Source organism: Pyrgilauda ruficollis, unplaced genomic scaffold (genome assembly GCF_017590135.1).
Source record: "Pyrgilauda ruficollis isolate IOZ18807 unplaced genomic scaffold, ASM1759013v1 scaffold91, whole genome shotgun sequence".
NCBI classification, from domain to species: Eukaryota; Metazoa; Chordata; class Aves; order Passeriformes; family Passeridae; genus Pyrgilauda; species Pyrgilauda ruficollis.
The window spans coordinates 878,737-897,803 of NW_024531155.1; the positions used below are offsets into that span (position 1 = coordinate 878,737).

Below are 19,067 nucleotides of genomic sequence, written 5' to 3' on the forward strand. Positions count from 1 at the left end.
CATTTTGAGGATATTTATTTTAAATGCAATCTACCTTCAAGTACAGAGCTGTACTGCTCTAAAAGATTGCTGCTTCAAGTTGCTCCACATACCTTAACATAGCATGGACCCTTTTTACATTATGCGATCAACTTTTTGACAGTGCAGGGCCAGCACAGCTAATGGAATAATAGCCTGCAGGGTCCAGCTAAATGATATACGAATATAATCAACCTTTGTGATGACTATTCAAAAGTAATCCCTTTAGCTTTCAACTGCAACTTATATTTCAACCAGGCAAAGCCATATGAAGAAAATCTCTGCAGACTCCACTGATACAATATGGCCTTCATATCCCCACAGTGTGTTTGCTGCTCACAGTGAGTTTTAAATTTAAGGTAATGGCTACTGTATATTCATGTGAGCATAGAACAATACCTTTGATTTGTTGGAGAAATGTTACATTAGCTACCAAGGGCCCTATTCAGTAAACTTTGACACAACTCTTATATAAGGCTTACTGCTTATTCTAAATGGAATATGCCTGATAGAAATGGTTTGCATGCCCAAATTGTACAAATTCATTAATCTTTATATTAATAAAACCTCCAAATACAACTGCCTCCCTTCCAAGTTAACCAAGTCAGGATACATGGTTAAACAGGTAGGCCCAACATGCTTCTAAAAGGCATTGCATCAGTTTTCATTTATCAAGACAGAAAAATACTTCGGAAGATCATCTACAAGTATGGGATGAACATGTTGTTTGCAGACGTATTATTTTCTGATCTATCTCTATTCCTACACCATTACATCATTCTTCAGACTATATAACTCAAAGCAGCTGTGTGACCTTTAAAAATGCAAGTAAATTTTAAAATACAATAATGGGTTCTATCTCATCAGCTGTGTATCACCGACATGGTAATACCTCGAGATAGTCTTGCTTTCTCTCCCTTTGGTGACAAAAACATGCAGTATTGGCTAGTGGTGGATCTGAATACATGCAAGTAATTCTGTTAAAGGAAAATAGATGTAATGAAAATGCTGTGTTGCCGTACAGTACAACTTTTGTGTATGTACACTAGTTCAGTCTCATCAGCAGGAGGTGCAAATAGGGCCTTGTTTGTGTACAGGCACTTGAAACCATGTGAGAACATAAGAGCATGTTACCATATCTTGTTGGAGGATTCTGCTTAAGCAGGTGAGCTATAGTGGAGGGAGGAGTAGGAGAGCGTGTGGGCTTTCCTTCTATTTGTTTTCCATGGCACTTCTTGAGCCCACAGGAAACTACTGCATCCTCAGCATCCTGCAGCAGGGAGTTCCAGTGATGAGATGGCAGTGCACAAAGAAGCCCTTGCTTTGTATCCAAGCCCACCACCTCCCACTTTCAGTAGATCCTACCTCATTTTTTTATTTGAAAAACACAGTGAAAAAATTATTTCTGGGTCACCTCGTGCTTGCTACACTCACTGTTACTTTTGTCATCTTCTCAAAAAAATTTCTTTTTTTTTTTTTTTTCAAACTAGTTTCAGCTGAAACTATATACCTGAAACAATAATCCTCTTATGACTTTATCACTTTATGGAGCTTTCAGTGGAATTCTTGTTTAATAAAGTCCAACAGTCTTTGAATAATGCAAACTTTGGATTTTAATGGATTCCCATCACACGGGCATGCAGTCTCAGCTGTTGTCTGTTTCATTTTCTTTATAATCTTTTGAGAGAATGGAGCCTAAAATTCCTGTCCATTCTGGAATTAGTTGTAGCTTCAGTCTTTGTGGGTGCGGCCTTCTTTCTTTTTTACGGCTTTTCACTAATCATATAATGTAAAGGAGTTGCAGCCCTGCATTGTTTTCTACAAAACCATCATGAAATAATGGGATTTTTAGAAGTATAGCATTCTGTAGATACACACACGGAAACAGAAGGAACAGAGATGCCAATTCTAGCTGCACTGAAAATCCAACCAGACAATTTTAATTATATTTTATCAACAGCAGTGGTAATCTGTCAGGGACATCCTATTATGATTAATTATATTTACATTGTATTAATACATATTAATGTTATCCCCACATTTTGCACAATAAGATGGAAGGAGAATGCTTGATGGTGTGATCTGTGGTGGTATATATGTATTATCATTATGAATATGAGATGCTTTTATTGTTTCCAAATAGCATAGGCCAAACAAATGCCAAGAAAACATTTATGGCTCAGTATTCCATCAGTTATCCTTGATATGCTTAATATGTGCTGGGAGGGCAGAGCTGTTAATCAGCCAATAATAGCTTGGTGCCCAAGTGTGAAGGCAAAAGGCTGAAAGGTGCACAAGAAGAGCAATTTCTGCTGTAACTCCCCATCTGTCATGTGCACATCCCCCCTGTCTCTTGCACATGTCAGTGTCTGCAGCTGTCAGAGACACACTTTTCTGTGTTTTTTCCTGGAAATACAGATGTTGCTGTACCCAGCCACATTTTGGGCTTGAGTCACCCACTTTACACCACTTTTCCACCAAAGTGCATTCACTGGAAAGAGCAGCAACACTGCATTGGTGTGAAGCTGGGGTGGGACAGCGCAGTTCTGATCCCTTGGAGAAGTGAGCACTTCTGACCATCTGGGGCTCAGGGCTGCTTGCCACTGGCTGAGTTTCCAAGTCAAACTGAGCTGTGCAGGTTTCATTAGATTTTTTTCATTTAAGACTTGGTCTGCTAGGAAAGGAATTCCCATTCATTTACTTTAGGCCTGGTTTCAGAACGTGTCACCTGGAATAACTACATTGTTAATAAACCACTAACACACACATTGCCTTCATACAACATGAGATTCCATATGGGAATGCCAATTCTCAGATATTCTTCATAGATTTACTTATCCTGTTCTTACTTGCATACAACTATGGATAAAGTCCTAATTAGCAACTATACTTAATAAAAGCCCGTGAAATGACAAAACAGAAATTTTATTGAGTCATGAGTGGTACAGTAGTTTTAATCTGTTCCAGACATTGTACTGGCGGAGACACTGCTTTGAACATTATTTTTAACTCTCACCAGAACTGGATTATTTATTTTTGCCACGAGTTAAACTATGATGCCAAACAAACACCATTGGTATTGCTGTGACTGAAAGCTAAAGTCCAGTTTTAGGCATCACAGTACAAAGAGGTAGTGACAAATTGAGGAGGATCCAGTTAAGAAAACATGATTCCTTTCAAATATTGAAGAGACTGTGTTTTCTTAGCCTCCAAAAGAGAAGATTACAGAAAGGAAAATAGTCTCTCAAGCTCTAAGGAGTTATTCTGAAAGAGGGCTGTTCCATTGCTCTTTGTGTCTGCAAAAGGTAGAACAAGAGAAAAATCAGTTTAATTTGCAATAAATATTTATCTTAAGTATTAGGCAAGAAACAGAGCAATAAGGCTGTGAAGCACTGAAACAGAGAGATTAGGGATGTTGGAAAACAGCCTTCATCAGAAGCCTTGGAGAATAGATGTCAGGGGTGGACTAGATATAATGTGCACTTTCTTCATTTGAGGAGGCGAAGCAGATCAGTGGTTCCCAAAATAAGGAACAATGCCCCAGGGATGTTGTAGGTGGAACAAGGCAGAGGGAAGTGTGTTGCTGGAGAGTCCCTGGGAACAGAGCAGAAAGTGCAGCCAGGAGGAGGGAGTTTGGTGTGGAAACGGAGTGAGGAAGGAATGAGACAGCATCACTGGAGCAAATGGACTCTGTGGCTGTCAAGAACTGCAGAGTCAAGCCATGGCCTCCGAGCCACCTGTTCCCTGATCACATCCCATGAGGAAGACCCCACTGAGAAGTCGCAGCCTTCTCTTGCTTCCTGCCCTGCTCAATTCCTCCCCTGCATGGTGTTCCTCCTGCCTGCCATCTTTCAGCGCTGTCTTGGCCATCGTCTTCTCCCAAATGTATCTCCCTTGTTGGCTCCCCAGCTGGTCCCACCCAGACCTGTCCTGTTGGAGAACTGCTGCACAGGAGGGCAAGAAATGAGACCAGAAACCCCTGTCAGTTCTGTGTTTCTAGAATTATATCTTATGTGACTCACCTCTGTGTTTTTTAGATTTCCTTTTCTTGTGACTTTTTTCAGTAGGTCATGTTTTTCAATTGAACCATTTAGGCCTTTTAACATTAAAAGTGTTGCAAGTCTAAAACACTCATGCACTTTTTTTTTTTTTAATAACAGAACCTAGTGAAGAAACAAGTGCCTCAAAGCCTCTGTGAGCCTCTGTCCAAGACAGTTCAAGATCTTCCTGGTACAGCATTTGCTCTTAATCTGCAGACTTTATATCAATGTGCTGATTTTTACAAAATGTCATTGCTATCAATACTTAACCTGATTTTGACAGGCAATTACACATCATCTCTGTATTACTATGTCTAAATAATTATATTTTTCCTGCTCATAAATGAATGAATTCACACTTCCCTCAGTTTTTTTACACATATTCCCAGTTTTAGAATTTAATTGCCTTTGATCGTGTAATTACTTTTAATTTACAGAAATAAGCCTTTGAGACAGAAACAAATCTGATTAATTAGATGCCAACCCCAAATATAAAACATGTAGATACCGATGTATATACATAAACTTGTGACATTTTAGCATTTTTCTATTTGCTGTTTTTTGTTCTAGAGGATGCCTGCTTATTGACAGAGAAGATGAAGTATGAGTACAAGAAGAGTGGTGTAACAAAGTAGGAATTTCAGTAAAGGTTTTGTCATTAAAATTTTTTTATCAAAAAAGTATCTGTCATTTAAATAATTTTTTTTAAAAAATAACAAAGAGTAGTAGAATATAAAGTTTTTACTTTGTGCCCCCATTTCTTAATGTCTTCCAAAGTGTCAAGATCCTCCTGTTAAGATATTAAACATGAATGGGAATCCAAGATGCTCAATGCCTTGTAAGATCAGGCTCCAAATGTGTCTGGAGAGTTTTCTGTAAATCCCAGATTGTGGTCCCTCTCAGAAAAACTTGTTCATAGAGCTACCAGTGATTTAGCATGTCTGTAATGGTGGGGTCCAGCTGTAGCTGAAACAGAATAGATCCAGCCTGGGTGGGACACTATGGTGCAACCTGCAATTTTGATCCAACCTATATCACAGGTTGGACTCAAAACACGACCAGGTTTGTTTAAAATCCATCTGGATGCAATCCAGTGCCATGTGCTGTGGGATAACCCTGCCTGGAGGTGGGACCAGATGTGGTCCCCTCCCAACCTGACCCATTCTGTGACTCTGTGCTTCACACCATTAGGTAAACTAAAATTCTGCTTAGGTTCTTTCTGGTAAATAATCTGAAGCACTGATTTTGGAGTCTGTGTAAAAAATTGTGTCCCACTTTGAGCTGATGAAACTCCTAACAGTGGGTTCCCCACATGACCCACTGACATCTGTGGTCTTCACAGTCCTCAGAGAACACCGAGTCCTCAGAGCCTGCTGCTATCGCTGTTGGCATTAAGAAGAGTTAGAGGAGAGAAGATGGAAGTTATCACTTTGCAAAATACACATAAAACCAGGATTTGGAACCTTTGAATTTTATTTAGGAAAATTGATGATTCATAATTTCACATATTAGAAAACCCCCTCTTTTAAGCTAAACAAAGAAAGCTTTATCACTCCCAATAGCCAACCATTCCTTTCTTTAAATAGAGGTTTCCAGACTCAGAGTTTGTAGCGAGGTCCATTAGACCTATAATCAGGTTTTATGATGGTGTTTGAGCAAGCATTAGCTTTTACCATAGTAATAACTCAAGTCACAGTTTTCCTCAGGATTGTAATCCGAGTATTTGGTTGACATGTGACAACAGGGTTTCTCCCTGTTAAAGAATAGTAAAAATGTATCATTAACCAGCTCTTATTAGACTATTTTTGATCCAAAATGCTGTATACATGCAATTTAAATACAAATAGCTCAATAATTTTATTCTTTTGTTTATATGTCTTTATTGTCTGAACACCATCCTTATTATAATAATGTTAATTTAGAAGGCTTTTGCAAGGCTGAAAAGTTGTATAGAAATATTCCCACGTGCAATTATGCACACACAAGGCAACAAATCTCTTTGCTGAGTGTTAAAATGAGGTAAACATTTTATGGAAACCAGAAAGAGAAACTGGACTACAAATTAAATATAAACATATGTATTGTTTACCCCTTAATTTTCCCCCCTATATTTTAGTAGTATTGATATGAAATAAGAAAAACATTCTAAAATCAGCACAATTTTTCAAATAATATCTTAAAATCCTGTTAATCTCCAAGCTTTTCTAATCTTTGTAAATATAGCATGACAGCTAATTTTAGATATTTGGAATTTTTTTGTCAAAATATTGTCAAAAGAAATTACATAATTGAATTTGACCTTCATAGTAAAAAAAAAAAAAAAAAAAAAAAAAAAAAAAAAAGTACATAACATAAACTATGCCAAGATTCTAGAAAAGACAATTATCAATTTATCAAGGGTAAGTTTCTAAATTCCTAATGGCTTTTAACCCCATGTACATTTCTGCAGGAACTGAACATTCTGGTTTTGTGTCTCAAAAGTTATTGTGTAGTTATGTTAAACAGCATCCATTATTTTCACTATTTTTTGCCAGTTATACTCGTTACTACATGATAACTCTGATACACTTGTGAAAAATGGTCATGAATTAATCCCCTAGAGCATTAACTCTCCCATACTTTTTAACACTTTTTCATCATGCAGCTTTTAATAAAAATAAGGGGAAATCCATCATCCTACAGCAATGTGTGTTCTGTTCTTGAAAGTCAGTAAGCTTTGGGAGCAAATTGTGTTTATTGTGCTAAATATACCTGTCTTCCATCCCTGGAACAATTTGTCCGATGAGTAACTCTCATTCTGGCAGAATGCAGGTGTTGTTCAGCCCCTTGCAGACCTTTTCAGTGGCAAAACGAAGGCACTTCCCCCTTCAAATTAATGGGGCCAGGAGGTTGGGCAGGATGTTGTTCCCTGCGTCATTGTTTGGACAGGATCCTGGAATAAAGCTCTCCGCTGCTGGGAGCAGTCAGAGCTGCATGGGTCACGGCAGCCCCGGTGAGCACCTCCCACACCCCAGCTGAAAGCACAGTGCTCACTGCACTTGGCTGAAGTGCCCACCCAGTGCTGCTGCAGAAGAAAAGTCACCACTCTGAATTAGCAGTGCTCTCCCAACATCACTTCCCTTTGCTGATGTCTCGTCAGACACAGCCCTGCCTGTAAGGTCTGTGGGGATCAGAGCTCACATTGGTGTCATGGAGCTTCTTTTGTCTCTTGCCATGAGAGGTGCTTTAATTGCTTTAAGGAACTCTTGTGAAACACAGTTATTCTCCACCCTGACTCCTTCTTTGTCCTTACAATCCTTCCTCCAAGTTTTACCAGAAAGCACCTGATATCCTGACCCTTCATTTGCAATCAGGAAGGAGGACTCGTGAGAGTACGGATTGCAGTTTACAACTTTCTCTCTGCTCTCGGAAATCACAGGCAGAGTTGACTTTACTTAGGAAAGCAAGCAGAGCAATTTAGCCTGTAATGCCAGTCCATTTCAAACCAGAGACTTGTCAAACATATTACAGCAGATGAATATCTGAATGGTTCTGAAGTGTAATGTCTCTAAAATCTACATTTTGTGGGTGTCTAGGATATGTTAGGTTGGCAATTAAGGTTGCTTTTTTGAGTAGGGCTTTAGTAGGTTTTGCTGTGCATGTATCCAGTGGTATTGACTAACAATTTGTAGCAGAGAAGAAGGTTGTATCTCAGAAAGGATTCTGTCTATAATTATGAAAAGCATGTTTTCTGAGCATTAATAGGGTGTATCTTGTTAATTATGATGATGTATAAGGTATTTCACCTGTGATGCCATTTAGAAAATTAATGTTTGAGTCACAGAAAGGTCATTGCCATTCTGGAAGGAATCCATTCATCTCTAAATAGGCCATCCGAATATAGACTAAGAAATACTCTATATATAATTACCTGGAAATAGATGGAATAAATAAGATTGATGATAGGTATTACTAAAGCCACATCTTAGTTTCCTGCTAGGAAAAAGTAGATTGTAACTGGAAGAAGCAATAACATACATGTAAAAATGCAATAAATGGGTTAAAATCTTGAGTAGTTCTATGAGATTCAGCTATTACTCATAAGGTAAGAACTCAGCCCTCAGAAATGGCATGCACCAAGGACTTTATCCTGAGATTCAGGCAGGTATTTCTGAAGACAGCTCCTACAAAGAAGAAAATGAGGACTTTTTTTTTTTTTTTTAACCTGTGTCTTGTTTGACAACATAATTTCGTAATACCTCTATATTTGCCACACAAATGCTTACAAGTAGATAGAATGTGTGTGCTGTCTTTGAAGATAAACATGTTAATGGGTATTTCCATGTGTAAGCCCTCTTTTGACACGGCCTGGAGTCTCCAGGAGCTGGGGAGGATCCTGGGGGGGGACAAAACTCGAATAGTCCCAGTAGCTGCTCATTCTCCAGCCCAGTTCTGTAACTTGGTCTCCCAACATGGGAGACATGGGACAGGAAACCAGTGCCCAGCAGATTTTCAGTAGCACATGGATGAGCCAGAGACTGGGAGCTTGAGCATCCTAAGATGAGTGTCTGGGAGTGGCAGTAGCTCCTGACTCCTACTCGACTCCAAACCCAGCTAGGATTGAGATCACCTATACCAGACAGACAGATGAGAGGTAGCCCTTGTTTCTGGGAGGTAGCTTTTCTAACTGGCACATCCAGCCCCTCATTTGGGACATACTTATCCATACACAGAGGTAAATGAGCTTGGAAAGGCTACTGCCTCCTGCACTGAGCTGTTCTATCCCTGGCAACACTGCTCCTGGTCTTCCTGGACTGTCAGAAAACATTGTCCCATCTGGCCACAGGTTCACAGTTTACAATTGTAGTGACTTAAATCTGGACTTAACCATAGCAATGCCTTTAAAAACATCAAAGAGCCCTCCCTGAAGCCCAGTGGTCACTGTTATTTTTTGCTGTTTGCTTTCATAAGAGCTGTCTGCCTCCCAGCTCCTCAGTGTCACTTGGCTGAGGAAATTGGACACTCTCTTTCCACACAAGTACCAGGAAAAAAATGTTTCCTTGACACTGATGGCTGCTTGCAATACAGATTAAACCAAATTTTATTTATGGTAAGGGAAGTTCAGGATTACTTGCTTTCCACCTCCTGGTTGCTTCTCTCTCACAACAACCCCTTTAACATTCTGAATTGCAATGAGCTTTCACATCTGCTGAGCCTTGATACTCTCAGAGGAGCTCTGTGATATTAGAATATTTTTATAAATTAGGGCTTTGCTTTTATTTTGCCTCTACAAACCTCTGTTCTTGGAGGGCAACATCACTGACACATTCAGGCTCTGCACTGCTTTTGGCAGAAACATGAACGCCTGCTCAAGACTGCACTTCTACACACACACACCAAACCGCCTTGGAATAGGTGATGTTCAATCAGTGTCCCTGGGTGGGGTCACTCACACCAGTCATGCTCTAGGGTTTTTATCTCCTTCTTCCTGACTACAAAATTCAGGATAGTGTAACCTGCCTAGAAAATAACTTTCTGAAACTATCTGTGCCACAAAACTTCATAGTTTATACAAAGTACATAAAAAAAAAACAAGCTGTAAAGGTGAGGAAAGTAAAATATTAAAAAAACTAAACTAATATATTTGCAAGAAGTATGCTTGCCTCAGTCACCCTCTCTGTTTCTCCCAGATCCCACATCCCACTGTAGGGAGCTGGGGTATTTCCATCAGTGAGACAATGCACTTTCCCTTGAAAGCTGCTGGGTTTAATCTCACCATCAGATGTTGTGATTCATTTCTGCAGTCCCTGTTGTACATGTCTTAATATCAGACAAGAGTGAAATATCTTCAGGACTGTGAGACTGAAGTTAACTATTTTTTCAAAGGAAAAAGGTGCTGGAAATATATAGTGGTCTTCATCAGCTAAAAGACTGAGGAACCAAACCCAGACTCCTGAGCCTGTCGTGGTGGTGACTACATGAGCCAGGAAGAGGCTATTGCACCTCTGAAATAGAGTGAGCTTGGTTCAGTCTAATCTCAGGCACAGGTCAGAGCTGTTGTTCAAGGAAGATAAGAGGAAGCTCTAATACTTTTCCCTCTGATTTCTGAGCCTTTGAAGAGCATTCCAAGTGTGTGCTAAAGCTCCTTCCTGTGACAGCTCTCCTGTAATAGAAGGACAGGTCAGCTCTTGACTTCTGAAGCAAAGGCATCAATGTCTTCACAAGTATTGCAAGCTGAAGTAAAAATCTGCATGTGGCAGCCCTGAATTATGGGTCATCTTTCCTTTCCTGATCTCTCTACTGGGGCCTTTTGAATTTCTACCTGGGAATCATCTTCAGCACCATTGAAGCGCAGGTGTTGGTAGCAGCACTATGAGCTAAAAAGGTTTATTTCATAGTTTGATGTGGTCCTGCCATCTTTAGCTGTTTTTTTTTTTGCCTCCTTGCATGATGATCACTCATTTGGGGTAAATACTTTCCATATTTTGTCTTGTTTGCCATGGCCAGTCCTTGGTTAGGAGCTTGATCCTATTTTCTCACCATTTTCCACATACAGCATTGCATCATTAAAAAGAAATAAATTTTTCTTCAGGTAGGTGGATATTTATAGCAGAACTAAGTCACAATCTCACCCCCCAGATAAAAGGTTTTCAGTTGACACACAAATACAAATGACAGTAAATCTGATCTTTTTGAGCCTACTGTATCCTTTCCCCATTTGCTCTTTCTTCCCCACTTTTCCTTAGACCCATTTTTTTCCTTCTTCACCTTCATTCAAAGTCTCCTCTGCCTCCACATTTCCAATGCTTCACAGCCTTCCTTCATTTTATCCTTGCTGCTGAATGAAGACGTGATACAGTAAGAAGTAAAAATGAGGAGCTCTTTCAAATTAAGCTTTGCTGCAAACATCTTGCCTGTAAAAATTCCATTACAGCCTCAAGAGAAACAAAGGTACTTAAGCCTGGAATGTCACTGATCTCTGGACACCAGCCTGTTGCTGAATGCCTTCCAAACTCTGCCATTCCACAACTTGATTGGACCTCCCACAACTTCCCCTTCAGGCCTGGCTGTGGACTGTGCAGGCCTGTGTACTGGAACTACCCCAACTGGCAGTGCTTTTATCCAGGATCATCCACAACTGCTTCCCCATTAATTCCCTCTGTCTGGAAGCACCCTGATGTCTCTTTAATAGGGCTTAGCATTATTTATAGAAATTTACAGGTGTGCTGCTAAAAGATGGAACTGTAAATCACCTCAGATGTTGTTCCATGATGAAGTGCCTCTACATTATTTAAGGAATTGTCCCAACATGACTGAACAACACATGATGGAAAAACTTGCCACAGAAATGTAATATTGAAATGAACACATCAATACTGCATATTAAGGTTTGTAATTGCAATTTTTATTCTTCTGGCAATTTTGTACTCCAGGAGGATTTTCAGCTCCAGAAAAGCAGGGTACTTCTAACCAGGGGGTGTCAGCAGGGCAATACAATGACTTATATATGTGACACTGTCGTGCAGCTGGCTTTGCAGAGGTGTTTGGCAGAAAAAAATACCAGGTTGCACGTGTGCATCTTAGTTACAGCTCACTGCCTAGGGTGTAAGGTAGCAAGCAATGTTGTTTTACAGTATCAGAGTGATTCTGCCTCAGTAGAAAGAAGACAGATCTGATGAAATGCCAGCCAAAAGTGCCTACAGGTACCTCAAAATAAAGAACTACACGTGTTCTGAGATGTTGGTTTATCGTATTTGCCCGTAATCTGAGCACAGTTCTTTCCCAGATCAAGGCAAGGCAGGCAATTTTGTAGTGAGAGGAAAGGTGGAACAACATCTTCCTAGAAAGCCTGGACTGAAAATGAACCACATTCAGTGTTATATTTCTCCTGTAATTGCAGGTGGTTTTCCTCCTTCAGATATAAGGTACCATTATGTGAGAAAAGCTTCTGATTTTTCTCTATTCAGTCAGGGATAGTTCGAAGATTGTCATGCCTAAAACATGCACATGGTTGAGATCTCACTGAGATCTGACACAAAACCCAAGGAAGCAGCCCAGCCACCTGGTGATTTCCTCTGGGCAAGAAGGAAAGAAGAAGAGTTGGCTCACAAACATCCATAGGGCAAAGAAGGGAAGTGATCTTGGAGGGGTGAAGGGAGGGTTGGTGTCAGCACTGCCCAGGGATTCAGTTTGGAGGTGTATGAGTCAAAGAGTCTTTTCCAAAGTTGAGAAATTAACAGTCCCAGCAATTCCTCTGTCGCTTTTCAAGGAGTAATTTAATTTTTTTTTTAATTTAACCTTCTGGGTTTTCCCAGTTAAATTTTTAACATGTCAGGGCTCTCTTAATGTGAAGCCCAAGACCTTCTGAAACTGTTGCTGAGAATGTTCAAAATATTTCTACAGAAATGAGTTGTCCTGCTTCCATGTAGGTAACAGGGCTGTTTGTGTTCACGTGTCCATGGACAGGAGGACCCACGTAAAAAATGCCAGCCTCAGCCATCAGAGCTGCATTCAGGCTGCTGCTGCACTGGGAGGATAAGGATTGTTGGAACAGAAGCTGTCTGGGAGGCAGGAAAGGGTGAAGGAGGTGCCCCAAGTGCTGAAATGTCCACACGAGCAGCATCTCTTCCTCAGGTGGCTCAGTCATGGATGGGACCTGGCTTCCTGGCTTCCCCTTCCCTTCCTGGGGGAACCACACTCCACACGACTGTCCTTGTCTGTTTGTGCCTCTGTTTGTACCTCCCCAAGCCTCAAACCAGTTTTAAAATTGTTTTAAGCCCACTTCAGGCCAATGGAACAGACAGGGAAGTGGTTTAGCTGTGGATCTATCCCCACAGGTTTTGTGCAGCAGAGGTGACAGACCCCATGTCTGTCCCACACAAGGGAAAAGGCAGAAAATCATATGTACTGAAATCCCCACACAAGAGGATTTATTGATGCTCCATCCTCTAATGTCAGCCAGAGTTTGTGACTTATTTGACACCAGAGAACCCAACATAAAGGCCCAAATTCAGGGTAAATCAGCTTTCACTCCCCACTGCAGTGCATCTGAGGCTGAGCTTTAAAAAAACTGCTGTGCTTCTAGGGGAAATGAGTATTTCATGATGTATCTCATACTGCCAGTGTCCTGGGAGTGAGATATTGAAGGGAGGTATTGGTTCAGCCTTTTGGAGGTGTTTTCAGATGGGGCAGGGTTGGTTCTAAGAGCCCTCTTAGGACTTGGGAAACCTCTTTCCATTTCCTCATCCATCCTGAACTTCTCTGTATTCCTCTGCTGTAGGGTTGGATAGCAGCACATCCCTGCTTCCTGGGAATGTTGTGGGGATCAGTACACTGCTATCAGGGAAGGGTAAAAGTACTGAGTTGCCATAATGACCCTGAAAGACTTGAAAAACTCTAGAAAAATGCATCCTTATAAAACTAAAACACAGTCCATTGGAATGAAGCATTAAATACACTGTCACTCACCCCCAAGCTGAGCTGGTTTTTCCTTTTCCTGCATGAGCTCTTCCACCCTTTGCCACTGCTCCTGCCATTGGAGCCTGTGACATATATAAAACAGGACTCTTGGAGCACATGCTGGAGTTTTGGTCTGTGTGTTTTCCTTCAGAGAGCATCTCTGCCTCGGTACTAGAAACCTTGTCAGTGTTGTGTTTTGCAGAAATAAATAAATAAAGGAGCGAACGAAAATGTCATATACATAAATATGCCACAATAAGTTTAGTCTCTGGATCAAAGTGCTGAAAACGACACAGCTTTGAAACAGAAAGGTAGGAATCAAAATTACACATCCCCGCACATCAGCCCGCGTGCCAGCTGTTTTACTGAGCTGTGCGTGCTGTGGCTGATTAAATGAAAACATTTTAACAGCTGTCTAAAAGAAGGCAAACCCACCTTCCCAGGCTGCTTCATGCTCCATCCCCATGAACTGCCTGGGAGAGCAGCCCTGTGGCCCCATCCCATGCCTGACCCATCCCTGTTCATCAGCAGACATGTGGGGCCACTGGGATGCAGGGCTGCTCTGGGATCATCCAAAGGACAGGCAGTAGGGTCCTTGGAGAGGTCAGAACCTCACAAAGTCCTGGTGCCATTGCCTGGCAAACCTGCGTGGGGGCAAGAGCCCAGCAGCTGTCTGGCTCTAATCCAGACTATTCCACGAGATGGAAGTGCTGCTGCCTGGGGCAGGGAGACAAAGCAGCTCAGCTTGCTGGGGGAAGCAACTCTGGTCTTCATATCCAGGCCAAACACAGCCTGACCTCCCAGCAGGGAAGAAAAAGGCTTTACAGAAGAGAGAAAGCTTTGGGTAAGTGGTGGGTGGTCTCTGGTGGCTGCATCCCTGCCAGTCTGCAGAACCAGCTGGGAGCTGTGCTCCAGCCCGGGGCCAAGCAGCACTGTGTGACAGCTGATTCCCTTCCTCTATTCCCCTGCCTCCCCAGAACAGTGTGGGCACCACTGAACAGCCTGCTTGGGGCAGACCCTGTCCCCAGCCCATGGCCAGGCACTGCTTGGGTGGGTGTTCATCGGCCCCAGCCAGCACAGCCGAGGCAGAGCTGTCTGTGGCCAGCCTGGTGCCCTGCCCTGCCTCGTTCCCTGGTGCAGGCACAGCCCGGAGCTGCTGACCTGTGCTGCTGGCCCAGGCTCCAGCGGGGCTGAACTGGGAGGCCTCCAAGGTTCCCATGCCCTCGGCTTCACTGAGAGGGTGGTGAGACACTTTTTGTAGTAGAAATTTGGGAGGGTTAGTATCAAGCACCAGATGTGTCCATTCACAGTCATTTTAAAAGATGCTGCATTTTAAGACTCTATTCTTAAAGAATCTGTATTTCTAAAAAGAAGAGCAATCAGGAAAGAAATTTTGCAACTCAGGATGTAAAAACTATTTCAAAAGGTGACACTTTTTGCTTTGTTTTACCTAACATCTGCTGTGTCTGTATGCTTGTGTGTACCTGTGGGGTGGAAGCTTTTATTATGCCGAGGTTTGCCCAAGCCCTGCTCATCACACCCTTCTTTGGCACAGCGGGCATTGCCACATGTGTTACTGCCAGAACCCCCCCACAAGGGTGTCCAGGGTGAGAACAGGACATGGTTCATTTGCTGCTGCACATCCACAAGTTCTGCCCACAAAATTTCACAAGAAACTGAGCTGCTTTTTACTTTTGTAAAAGCTGCAGCCACTGCTGCTATGAAATGTTGGCATGGTCATACCATGAGACTCTTCCATAGGTTTCCCTCCCCACCTGGCATGGGCAAAGTCTGTGTTTGACATCCTGGTTTGGAATGGCTTTGTTCAATACAGATAAAGGTATCTCCCTGTAATTGTCCTCCCTAAAATTGTGCATTCTCAAAGTTTATCCTACCTAGTTCATGGTTTTCTCCCCAAAATAATGTAGTGCCACAGGCAAGAGAAAATCTACGAGTGAGTGAAAAGATGAGTAAGAAAGGGCTTCCCATCACGCAGCGAGCCTTCCTCAAATCCAGCAGGCCACCCACGTGTGCCCAGTCCCCAGGTGCCACATGCAGATGGACACAGCCAACAGAGGCCAGCTCAGGGCCATGTGCCACTCTGCTGCAGCTCCTGCATGCTCCTGGTGACAATCACTAAGGGCACATCTGCAAGGACAACTCATCACATCACCCTCGGGCTGCCTGGTGGCTCCTTGTGCCTCATGCTTCTGCCCACCCACAGCGGTGTTTTCCCTCACTCCCTTGAGGGTATTTTTCTCTTCCTCTGTGCAGAGAGTTCTGGGGACCAATATAGAAGTGGTGGCTCTAGGACATGTCATCTCCAGACTCTAGGACTAGGACACCTCATGCTAGAGCATGCAAAGTGCAGAAGATGTGCCTAGCTGGTCAGGAGCAGCCGTCTGTCATGTGAGGGCTGGATGCGCCCCTCACCCTGCTCTGATGGGGAGCACCCCTGGGCTCACTGCCTGAGAGCTGAGCAGGGCTGGATCACACACGTGGCTGTTTACACTTCTAGGATAAATCCCTGGGGTGTCCGCGTGTACCTGGGGCCGTGGGGCGAAGGAGACACCCCTTTGACAGAAGCCTCTGTGAAAGGAGCCCCTGCGCTGGGGCTGCCGGGCTGCAGCGGGGTTTGAAAGGCTGCTGATACCTGCAGCAGCCCCCCCACCGCAGCCCCTCTGCCCTGGGGGTCCCGGGGCCAGGGAGACTGTGATGGGCGGTGAGTCCCTCCTGAATTGCCGGTGCCCTCCGGCCGCTGGGGCAGCGCGCAGCCCTCACAGAGCCTCGGGGCGGGCACCGCGGGGCTCCTTTCCTCATGCCCGGGGGCAGCGGCCCCGTCGCACGCCTGTCACCGCCGCCTCCTCCCCGTTATTTACATCCGTCTTTAGCACTCTAATTACCCGCTTTATTGCTTTTGCCCGGGGGAAGCCCGGGGACGGCGGCGCGGAGGAGGACCCTCCTCTCCAGCCCCCGCACTGCCCGGGGGAGGGGGGACACGGAGCTCAGCCGGGGTTGCCTCCACAAGCACCTGGTTTCGGCAGGATTTGGGGCGGGGAGGGGCCGAGCCGGGCCCCGGAGCCCCCGGGGGGAGCCGGAGGGCGCTGCCCCACAGCTCGCCCTCGAGGGGTGGCTTCAGCGTGTTGCACAAACGCGACCTCCTCCAGCGGAGGGGGGAAAAAAAGGCGACAGGATAGATGGATTTTCAGATAAGCAGCGGAGGTAATTTATTGGCCTTTATGCTCTTCCGATGGAGTGGAGGAGAGGCGGCGGAGTCACGTCTGCACACCATTAACCGGGTTTACTCCGCCTCGGCCCGGAGAGGCTCCCGCGGCCCCGGCACGGAGCGGGCCCGGCCCGGGCCCGGCGCCGCCGTGAGGGGCGACCGTGAGGGGACACCGCGCCCGGGGTGCTGCTCCCCGGCCCCCCGGGCTGCCCCAGCCTCTCCCCGCTCATCCAGGTTGTCCGCGGCGCACTCGCTCCTCCAAACTCATCTAAATTACATCAATAACAGAGCGCACTCTTTAATGAGCTCTCAACTTTAAAGACTTGAAGGATATTAACAAGCCGCTTGACAAATGGTGCTTAGAAGCACATTAAAGACGCTGCTAATGGAGCGCATAATGACGGCTAATTTTCGATCAGATATAAATTAGAGCCCCAACAGTTATTTGCCTTAAGGACTTTATGTAAATGACCCTGTTCTGTATAAACGGGGAGGCGAGCCCAGCCCAGCCCCGCCGCGCCGCCGAGCGATGCCGCAGCCCGAAGGGGCTCGCAGCCCCCGGGCCCAGCGCCACCCGCGCAAACTCCGCGGGGCTCCGAGCCCGCTCCGCCAGCCGCGCACGGCGGCACAGCTCCGCCTGCCCCGGGGCCGCCCGGCTTTCCCGGGGAGGAGGAGGAGGCCGAAGGCTCGTCCCGCTGGGGCTGGCAGCGGGCAGGGGGCGGCTGTGCCGCTGCGGGACACAGTGCCCAGCGCCCGCAGGGGTCCAGACCGACCCGGCCGGGCAGCGCTGACCCCACGGAGAACTGGGCAGGGCCGGGGGCCCATCTGCGGAGCCGAATCCCGCACACACACTCGCTCCAGGGGTGTCCCAGCTGCCGCCCAGCGCGCTGCGAGCGCCTCTTTTTTCTCTCCGCTGTTTTCGTTCGAGGGTCGTGGCCAGTTTGGGGATAGGGTTTTGGTTGGTTTCTTTCTATTTCTTGCTTTTATTTTTTTTTTTTTTTCTTGTTTTGTCAACAAGTGCCAGCTGAGGGCCCGGCCCCGGGCCAGGGAAGGCGTGACCTACCCGCGCAGCGGCCGCGGCTCCTGCCCGCCCACCCCCGGCCCTGCCCGGCCTCCGGGAGGCTCCGGCACGGAGGAGCCGAGTCAGCAGGTCAGGATCTGCCCTGCCCTGGGGAGGGGGTCCCGGCTGTCCGGGGGAAACCGCGGGTTTTCCTGGGGGATTTTTTGGCTGGTGGGATGTGATTCTTTTTCTGTCCCCCACCCGCCGCCCCGCTGCCTTGCGAAGTGTCGTCTTTCCCCCAAGCCCCTCCTTTACCTTTGCGGGGCGCGCTGAGCCGCAGCCGCCGGACAGGTTCCCCTCCTGCGCCGCAGGGCTCCCTCCTCCGGGAGGGCTCGGGGGTCTCACCTGCCAAAATAACAACCGTAAAGGAGGGAGGGAGGGGAACCTTGTCCCCCCATCCTCCCCACCCCGGGTCACCGCGCCGGGATCACAATCCAGCCGCGCTGTCCCAGGAGTGGGCACTGCTGGGGTTTCCCCCGAGAGAGCATTCGGGGAGGGAAAACGAGGACTCGCCCCCATCCTCAGCGGGCCGGGGCGGGAAGGGGCGCGGGGGCTGCGCGGGCGCGGAGGGCCCCGCTGGAGGCCGTACTCACCCGGGCGGCCCCAGGGCTGCGCCTCCTGCTCCTCGCTCGCCGCCCCGATCCATCGATTTGTTCCTGGAAAAACGCGGCGCATTCTTATAGCAGCTACGAGCAATTAATATTGCATTAACCCTATTAAAAAAAAAAAAAAAAAAAAAAAAAAAAAAAAAAAAAAAAAAAAAAAAAGGAAAAGAAAGGGGGGAAACCCGCACCCCGGCAAAGCCATTTATTATTAAAGCGAGGGTAATTGGAGACCCGAGACGCGGATGTGTGCGTGTCGTGGGGCAAGGCAGGCGAACACAGGCGTGACCGTGTGGCGGGAAGGAAGGGGAGCCGAGGGTGGCTAATATTTAATTTCAGGTCTGTGGTTTTCTAATTCGAGATTAAAAGCAGTCACGTCTTTGAAGCCAGACACTTGGTGTAAATGTACAGTTAAAATATTCTATTCCACAGTCCCCAGACAGAGCTCTGCTACTCCCAGGCTTCATTAAATTTTAATTATCATCCCAGACTGGAGCAAGGAAAGAGGGGGAAGACGGTCCACCTAATTGCAATTGATAAAGGCAAAGAAGCCGAGCGATTTTTCCTCGCCGTGCACGCACAGCAGTTGTTGTTTTTGTTGTTGTTGTTTTAATGCGGGCAAAGCCCGGCGAGAGCAGCGCGAGCATCTCCGCCTCTAGATCTGCTGCTTACAAAAGATGCAC

At 45.6% G+C, this 19,067-nt stretch overlaps 1 protein-coding gene across 1 annotated transcript in view; it reads left to right on the plus strand.

Annotated features, from left to right (window-relative positions):
• The window catches only part of TTC29 (tetratricopeptide repeat domain 29), a 122,696-nt gene extending 106,561 nt beyond the window's left edge, over positions 1 to 16,135 (plus strand). Inside the window, exons 10-11 of the mRNA XM_041489252.1 lie at positions 4,629 to 4,689; positions 16,015 to 16,135. Coding sequence (XP_041345186.1) covers positions 4,629 to 4,689; positions 16,015 to 16,135 — 182 coding nt within the window. The remainder of the gene's footprint in view (positions 1 to 4,628; positions 4,690 to 16,014) is intronic.
• Positions 16,136 to 19,067: the final 2,932 nt, after the last annotated feature.